Source organism: Ascidia mentula, chromosome 5 (genome assembly GCF_947561715.1).
Source record: "Ascidia mentula chromosome 5, kaAscMent1.1, whole genome shotgun sequence".
NCBI lineage: Eukaryota > Metazoa > Chordata > Ascidiacea > Phlebobranchia > Ascidiidae > Ascidia > Ascidia mentula.
In genome coordinates, this window is record NC_138570.1 from 614,020 (window position 1) to 623,243 (window position 9,224).

At 39.0% G+C, this 9,224-nt stretch overlaps 1 protein-coding gene across 2 annotated transcripts in view; it reads right to left on the minus strand.

Moving 5' to 3' along the window:
• The window catches only part of LOC145902431 (uncharacterized), a 68,291-nt gene extending 59,828 nt beyond the window's left edge, over positions 1-8,463 (minus strand). For both annotated transcript variants that reach the window (XM_082990389.1, XM_082990388.1), the window contains exons 1-6: positions 8,204-8,463; positions 7,961-8,140; positions 7,635-7,732; positions 7,059-7,335; positions 1,287-1,523; positions 820-976 (exon numbers count right to left, since the gene is read on the minus strand). In XM_082990389.1, coding sequence (XP_082846515.1) covers positions 820-976; positions 1,287-1,523; positions 7,059-7,335; positions 7,635-7,732; positions 7,961-8,140; positions 8,204-8,309 — 1,055 coding nt within the window. In that variant the 5' untranslated portion in view covers positions 8,310-8,463. The remainder of the gene's footprint in view (positions 1-819; positions 977-1,286; positions 1,524-7,058; positions 7,336-7,634; positions 7,733-7,960; positions 8,141-8,203) is intronic.
• Positions 8,464-9,224: the final 761 nt, after the last annotated feature.

Here is a 9,224-nt window from a genome sequence, read left to right on the forward strand (position 1 = left end):
GGAAAAGCCGAGAGTAATAATTAAATATCGCATGTAGATATTTTTCAAAGTTATCCTTTCACGGGGTTTCAACTAAACTGGGTAAAGTTTTTCGTTAGGGGAAGGTGTGTTATCTTACATGATCACACTATAACCCGGCATAACAAACACAAAATCTCACAAAGGAAACTTTTCTTTCTGCACACACAAATGTAAACTTTCAACTTACTCTAACACTATGTATTTGTTTAATCTGAAACAATTTTGTGGTTTTAAAACCACGTTATTTTTCCATCTTTATGCTGGTCAAACCATTATCACATTTGTCGGTGCCAAACCCACTAAACGACCAACCAAGTTGTACAGCAAGACACAACATCCCTTCTTTGATTAACAATCAGCCCATAACCGCCAGACCACTGAACACATGTATTTATATGGCCAAAATGACGAGCCAAGACCGATGTATTTTTGGCGCTTACGCTTGTCAACGTTCATTAAGGGGAATTTTTATTGCAACCACCGCTGGGTGGCCGACAGGATTTGTACATCGTGCCGCTATAACGTGTTAGCTACTGTGTAACTTGCATACGAAACCTAACCTATGTGTCTGTCCTCCAGGTAATTACCGAATATATGGTGTTGATCATTAGGATATATAAAATAATGTATAACGCACTCCTTTTGCATTGACAAGTATAGGATTACATTATATCCAGAAAATTAAACATTCAAAATGAATGCCTTTGCAGCACAATGTCATGTGCTCATGGCTTAAGTTAAAAAAAATTCCTGCGATGGAATTTTGTTTAAATCAAAGAATTAAAACCTGAAACTTACCCATCCTCTGCTTCGTTGCCACCACGTCCGTCGATCTGTTGCTGCCTCTTCTCATACATGTACATATCTGCTTTGCTGAAACTGTGAGATCTCCGCTTTATGATCGGGTCGTCCGTTAACAAGTGGAAGTCGTTATAATCGGCGGGGGATAAGAGACCTTTAAAGGACAATTATAATTTCCAAGGTATTGTTCAAGCTGTAATATTATATTATACGGTATACGCGTTATTAGGCTGCTGTTGTATTTTTAATACTAGAGACATGTTGTCCGGAAGGCAATGATATTATTACAAATCGTTTAGAAACAGCATTAAGTGCAGCATTCACTTTATCAGTTTGAAATTCTATGGTAAAAACGTGTTATGATTGAAGTTAACGTATAGCCTGTTGTGTGAAAACAACACGAAAAACTTCAAAAAGCATTGTCGCGTCACAGCGGAGCATATTGTTACGTCACGATCACAAACCTGCACTTCCCCTGTTAACAATCGCAGGTTCTTTTTTTCCACTTCCATCTTCCAAGTACATTTCTTCGATCGTGAAAGTTGGGGTTTGTCTGCGTCGAGAATCCCCCGCCGGTGACGTGGATGAAGCTGATTGGTGGAGAGCGTCCTTACTCATCTTGCGGCGCAGGTTCCCAAGTTTCAAAGAAGCCTTTTTGGCGCGCAAAGTCGACAAATCGCCTGATTCGCTAATGCGAGTGTCTGGAAAAAATAAAGAACATATTTATATAAAATATTCTGTGGTGAAAAAAACTGCGATAATAATAATAAGCAAAATAACTCGACTGTCTCTTTAAATACAACATTGTAAAGTTTACACTGTTGTAAAATCGAGAACCAAAAGGATTACGCGAAAGTTTTAGTGTTTCTTAAAAGTTTTTCCTGAAGCGCCAACACAATAGAAATAAACTATTGCAAAAGTTACACTTAAGAAAATACAAATGCTGCAACTTTTTAGAAAATATACCACAGTTTTTAATCTTATTGCATCAACATTATAAGATTTCATCTGCTGCCACAATCGAAACAATTCCACAAACTTCAACCAAAACAGACAGAACTTAAGTTGCAAGAAATCACAGACTTATGATAGAAATACAACAAGTTGAATAACTATCGTCATTCTTAACAGGGCATTCATCCCCCAGACTCACAAACTTTGTAAATGGACAAAAAACATTTTCCAGCCGCAATCCGAAATGGAAAGCATTAAAATCACCAGTGTTCCCCCAACCTAATGGTCCAAGCAATTATCGGAAGCCGACCGTATCATCGCCTTTCCAGGTTACGGTGAAGGTTTATGCATAATTCAACGTACGGTGCCCACGGGAACGTGTGCTTTGACCACGAATCAATTGCAACGTTTTAATCCGCGCATTTATGCCCCACTGTCGAATGCGGTTGTCATGGAAGCGATGTTCTCTTACAGGGCGTGACGGCGTTCGCTCTCTTGCACCACCTATCGGTTGACATTAAAAGTCACAAAACAACTTTTCGCAATTTCAAGCATGTTAGGTTTTCGATGAAAGGGCAAAGTTACAGTTTCGCATACCCGTGTAAATAATAGTTAAAGCGCCTTGGCCTTTAACTGCGCTGCACATTTGTACGAGTACATCATGATGAAGGCTACTTCATAACAATCCAAACGTTGATATAGTAGAGCCTTTTTGTAATTATAATATGCCTCAGTACTGAATTGTGAACAGAAAATAACTTTACAATATCACAACATAGACGCAGGAAATTTTAGAGGGTGTTGGGTCAAGAACTTAACTTTATACTTCTGGTCGTGACTAAAACCACAGCAAGAAAACAAATTTACTTAACAAGGTGAAAAAATAATTTCCAGAATTGCTCGAAGACAAAAATGGTTTGAGTCACGTTTAATTTACCGAAATACAAATATTGACAAGAATCCGAAAACAATGGCCCCGATAAAAGCACACAGAAACTACATCAGTATCTCCCACACAGACAAATACACGGGAACAAATGGAAGGTTTGAGCGATCGATGGACAGAATTTGACAAACACGATCGATCTTCGCTAGTTCTGGCTTTTAATGTTGGAAAGAGCCTTTTTAAATATGATTGATCCGTTTAGGGGGGGTTCAACAGGCAAGCTATTGCAATCTACACCGAGTACTTTGCATGGATCGAACATACGTTCAACCACAGATAGAATGCTGTGCTGCAACATATGCGAAAAATTGTTGCTTATCGGCACAGAAGATAAAGCAGAGCAGTTGATCCTGTATGACTTTAATTGTTGTGATTATTACATTGAAAAATTAGGTTTAAATAATCTGGAATGTTTACGTCAATTTTATCAACCACGACTAATAAACAAGATCAGTAAGTAAGTAAAACATTTTTCTTGGCCTAACAACACATCCAAACAAACAAACACACACATATAGACAGAAACTTCGCACTAACTGCCAGACTCACTTTACTGCTTTGCAAACTATAACACGGAAATTTTGCACCACAGTAAAGAGTTTCATCTCAAGACATGGATTCGGAAATTTACTTCCATTCCAAGTTTAAATGTGAATACAACTCACAGATTCCACCTCACATAAGCGGCCACGCAAGACAACATACGACGATTCCACTTTGTGGATTGATGAAAGACGTAAACCAGCAACGCACACAGGAGCGGAATGCAGACGGTTGACATTTAAACAAGAAACAGAACAAAAAGCAAATTTTCGATGAGCCACCGGTAGAATAGGGAGGGGACAATAACCGAACAATCAATAAGCGTACAACGCTAAGCGATTGTGACGTAATAGTCCGGAGTTGTTTATTAGAACGTAGGTGTCAACAGATCGAGGCGCCTAATGTATAATATTGGCTATGGAATAACAACGAAATTACAAGACTATGTATTATTATACTTGGACATATTAAGTATCGTGTAGAATAAACTAAGTAACATTTGATGACGAGGTAAAATGATAAAACATTCCATAAACATTCTCACAATATCTGCCATTACAGCATGGCATTCTGTATCTTTTCCTTGCAATCCAATCAACCTCCAATACAAACCCTTGTATTTATAACTAACTTCAAAATTAAGTTCCAACCTCCACACGCCAGAAGCCCAGACAAGACTGTACCGGGTTCATAGGTTGGATGGCGAAGTTATGTTAGCGCTGCTCCCTGCAATCCCAGGAGGTTTGAACAAACACTTGGACGGTTTTCGCAGCAAACTAATTAACGACCAAAGCACACACAGGGAAAGCAATACGTCGACCTTACAACAGCTAAGCTATCTACATTTCTGTTTGAAAAGCGGATACGCTGTGTGTTGGTACGAGGCGATGACGCGCGATTGTTACATCATAAAGCAATTTGTCAACATCACAATAAAAACGACCGTTTCCTTTTTCACTGCTAATGGTTTGCAAAAAAGCTGCCGCTAATATTTTGCACAACGCACTTTCCTGTGTGAAACTTATTTATTTTAACCTGGAGATCCAACATAAGTACTTGCCCTTCAAATGGTTTTATCACGTACAACTAACACAAAACACACACGAACCAGTTCGAAAAACAAGCTTACAAGATAGAATGAATGAAAAGTCATAAATTACCTGCTTCGATTTAGCGTAATGCAAACCAAAAACTACTTTAAGTTTGCTTTCTTACAAAATCTTGACCGTCAGAGAACAATAGGTCATCAAAACCTTAAACAGCCTTTTAACAATTTGTAACAATATTAAAATATACAGAGGAAATTACAATCAACCTTGTTCAGCTCCTACTCTACCCACAATGGCTCGTTCTGTGCACTGCTTAACTAATCGTGCGAAAAAATCCTTTAAATCCTCATGAATTTACAAACTAATCGATATGGCTTTTTTCACATAACCCGGGTTTGCCGGCGGGAAGAGTCGCCACGTGAACTTGGACAGAATCACCATGTAGAGGGGATTTAAATAATTTTCAACTTTTGGTGACTGTTGTCTCCAACACAAATACCGGTCGATATAATTAAGGCTTTAAGCATTAATTAAGGTTCGAACTGAGACACCAACAGAACAACCTGCTATTGCGTAAAACCACGGCTTTTAAGTTTCGACAGTTTCACTGCAACCAGCAGTTATTTAAGAACTGACAATTTGTTTCGTTCTATAAGCAACACCTTCTAACCCTGTCGTTGACAACCTTCGTCAGCTGTAAAATATTAATGTCGTGCGCGTAGGCCACGTCATGCACGTTTAATGCGTAGCTAACATACTCTCTCGACACGCCTCTAACTGGGGGAAGGTGTGAAGAAAGGTGGAAATTCCCCTGAGCGACCAAAGTGATCGTAAACCGTGTTCGAGGGTCGCATACGTTTGCAATGTGATATACCTGGTTAACTTGTTCAAGGGTTAGACCCTAGGTTGGCGAACGTGGAATCTAAAGCATTAAGATGAGTGCAATTAACTAAATAATAAACGCCGTCACCAATTATTCAGACCCTATATTAAGTTCACAATCGAGTTCGCTTCTTTATCATTTTCAACACAAGTTGGGTCCACGCGGTTTTGTTGAGAGAATCAAATTACTTCGCTCGACAAAACTTCAGGCACCAAAATCAATTACTAAATATTGTTCGTAAAAATGAGCCATGATATATGACAACGAATGGTTAAGACTGAATATTAATACATATTATTTCTGGACTTCAGATTCTAAAAACTGTTGCCACAGCGGACGCATTATAGCAAGTGCTTGTAAGGAATCGCACACACCCGTGCCGTGGCGATCGATCAGTAAGCTTACAAGCTACGGAAGCAACATTGTAACCGCCGCGTACTCACGGCTTGCTATAAATATAGTTAAGGTTAAAATAAATTGACTCGGGTCCTCTAACCGGATGAGAATCAGGAGGTCGTGGCTACAAAAATATCCTGACATTTTGTAAGTTCAGAGCATCGAAGTTAAAAAAGGTGACCTTGCACAAAAATAAATGCTTCGAACTAAATTTAGGATCGAACTAAACTTATTGGACGACGAAGTTCACAGATAAAAGTAATGGGGATGTTTTTTAAGCCTTGACTCCAGTAACATTCTTTTGAATTATTCATCCGATGGTAATTAAGCACAAGGTTGTCCACTAAATTTAGTCACATGTATGAAGTAACAAAAAGTATTTATTTGCAGTTTTAGGCAACAGTCTTTGCCGTGTAGAAATTTAATACGATACAGTTCATCGTGAAACGACCGCACAATTCTTTCTTTAAAATTCAACATAGATTCATGTTTCCCAAAAGATAAATGTATTGGTGTAATGCCCATGATAGACGTATTTCACTGAAACAACTGCTGATCAACAAGGCATATTGTAAGTTGTTGGTCAAGGTGAAAAATGTACTAGTTAATAGGGTGCAGAAATATACAAACTAGGCACATAAAGCCAGCTGACAAATATAGGTTGCTATTGATGGTTTAACACCTACAAATATACAAATATAGAACAAACAACTGAACCTTAGGTTTTCTTGCTTCCTGGACATAACTACGTTATAGTTATTTTCTGGCGGCAATGCTGTCACAGCAGACAAAAATCGATCGAAGTCTAATATTGCAACCGTCCCCAAATTTGAACTTGAGCCGTTATAAAAAAAGTAGCGTTATATTGATGATCGAAGCGCGGATCGATTGGGGACATTGAGCCACAACGCAGTTTTTTTGGATTTAATGTGTCAAAGGTTGATTGAAAAAAGCAAACATCATCCAAAATATGTCAATTCGGACGACCATAGACGATTCACAGGTTATTATCGGTACTCTTAATAATATGGTTATTGTAACGAAGAGTTCTTTGTAATTTACCAACAAACGAATTGTGACTACAGTGCGTCATATTATGTTTGAAATAGTTACTAAATTTATAACAAGAAAACTTCAATTAATTCGTCAAGTTTGATCGCGGACAATATTCACTCATGCATGAAATTGTAATTTCATTTTATAACGATTTTTTTCTCAGATTTTTTCTACACGACATGTGATGGATTTTGTGAAACCTCCGTTAGTAACGCGCATCCAATTCGAATGTGGTACGGATGAATAAAATGGAGATAGACTGTAGGTCTTTAATTCAAACCTATTCGCATGACCGGGCATTGAGGCACTTTAATTCCAACCCAATGCGTTGAATAATTAACTTTATGGCACGACCTTTGTCGCCGGATTAAAACCACAAATGTCGCGACCTGAGGTGACACGAACTCACCTGAACCCGACGAGGGGAATCCCCTGCGGGTAGTGTCCCTCTTGAACCCGGCGCTGGCGGTGAGGCGGCTGTTCCGAACAAAGGGGGATCCCCTTTTCTGGTCTGGCGAAATTCTGCTTGTTGGTTTGTTGGTGTAGCGGGGCGTGTTCGGGAATTCGTGCAGAGTAGCGCGCTGTTTCGAGTTGCGTTGAAAAGGTTGGGGGGAGGAGGTTGGGGGACTGCTTTCAACCTTAGAAGTCCAGAATGAAGCTGGGGTAACGCGCGCTGCCTTTTTTTTCTGCAAAGATAAAATTTCGGATTGCTGGTTAATTATTAAGATATGACGCTCCTATTTTATGTAGCACGCCTGTTCTTATTTGTAACAAATTATCAAACTTGGCATATTTTTTATCCGACAATACAAAGAAGAACACAACGGTTGATTTTGTTAAAACCACATTTTTCCTAAAGTGAAGAAATAACTGATCAACCTATGCTTTAAGACAAGTTAAAACAGTTGGAATGGGTTGGCGTAATATGGACAACGACCACCAACAGACCGTAACCACTAACGTCACACAACCACTAACAACTTACCGGTGTAGAACACGTGCAGTTTTGTCTCCCGCACGACAACTTCTTCCACACAACTTTCTCCGAAACCTTTCCGTAATTAACTTTTGCTGATCGACGAGCTGGAAATATGGATGCTGAATAAAAACTGATTTCAAATTTGTCACAAAATGTTACTGTTTTCACTGTTTTTACCGTGTCTGACAAGAGTTTAGTTTAAACAGGAATCTTATATTACCTAACAAGAAGGTTTAGTTGATGCTTGACAAACGCTCAAGGCCTCGGTTAGTTAAAAAACATAATAATCACAGTGTTTCCTATTTACAACTAAGGAAAAAGTAACTTCTTACGCGGCATTTCCGCTATGGGTGCGTGAATTCTGTTCTGCAGCGCCCCATTGCGAGCCCGCAGTTCGGTGTTACTTCCCGCTTGGTGACGCTCCGGAGCACCGTTAATATCAATAGGAAAAACGAAGGGAGAAAATTTGCCATTTCCAACTAGGGGACTTCCCGTGCTTGCGCTGCTGCTACCTAGCAACACATGACGAGAATTTATAAACAAATCATGACGTCATTTACAATAAACTCACTCACCGGCACTGGTTGGACTTTTTGCAATCCAGTACTGGCGAAGCTCATGAAAGCTTTCCTTCGAATTCTGCTTTACAACAATTCTACTCGGTCTGTTCTGTCGAATCATGCTGATCTACTGCAACGTATGGGATTGTTTGTAATCTTCAATACGTTACGGATGAATGGATTTAGGTATAAATCCACTTGGCACGCGAGTATTCCTTGCTTTCTCGGTAAAGTTTTTCAGCAACCAGCAGTTGTGTGATTCCTTAAAATTAAATAATTGTCCAGCTTAGCTTATTTTATAGCAACATCTGCACGAAAAAATAATCAAATGATTGATAGCAGCAAGTGAAACTATACGCCATCGTTCGACCAGTGGGTATACGTAAAGCACAAAGCTGCGATCAGACGCGAAACCGCCAAGTAGGTTGTCAACAATCCACTTCATTAAACAGGCGATTGATTGAGTATGTGAATATACAGGCAACCTTTGTCTGCAGAAAAACTTCATTCAAGTGAACAAAAGTATATAAAATGATGCAACTAACACTTGAGCGCAATGTTGTCAAACAAAATGAAGGCTTTATGAGGAAGCAAAAGCCAAACAAAACAAATTGTCTAAAACAAGTAAACTATCTATAAAGCACCAGATTGCTTACTAGCCGACCCTGATGTATTAGGTAAGTTGGTTGAAATATCTAAGTTGTGTGAGTAAACACGGACATTGTAAAACTCCACACTGATATTTTACTTTTGAGCAATCCCTTGTAGCTACTTTGTTTGCTTGCTGTACCCTGTATGTGTTGCGGATGAACATATGACCAACTGAAACCAAAAAGTCTTTTTTCTAACTGCTGCAGTTCTCAACCCATTGAGGATTGTCCAACTAAACGTAAGCAATCACAATTTTAGTACAACATTTATAGAATCAGTTAAGTTTGCAGCAGACTAACTAAGGCCTAGGAAATATCCCAGTACAACGATATTGTACACATATATTTACAACCTCATGCAAGTTGTAACACAATCTTCCAAAACA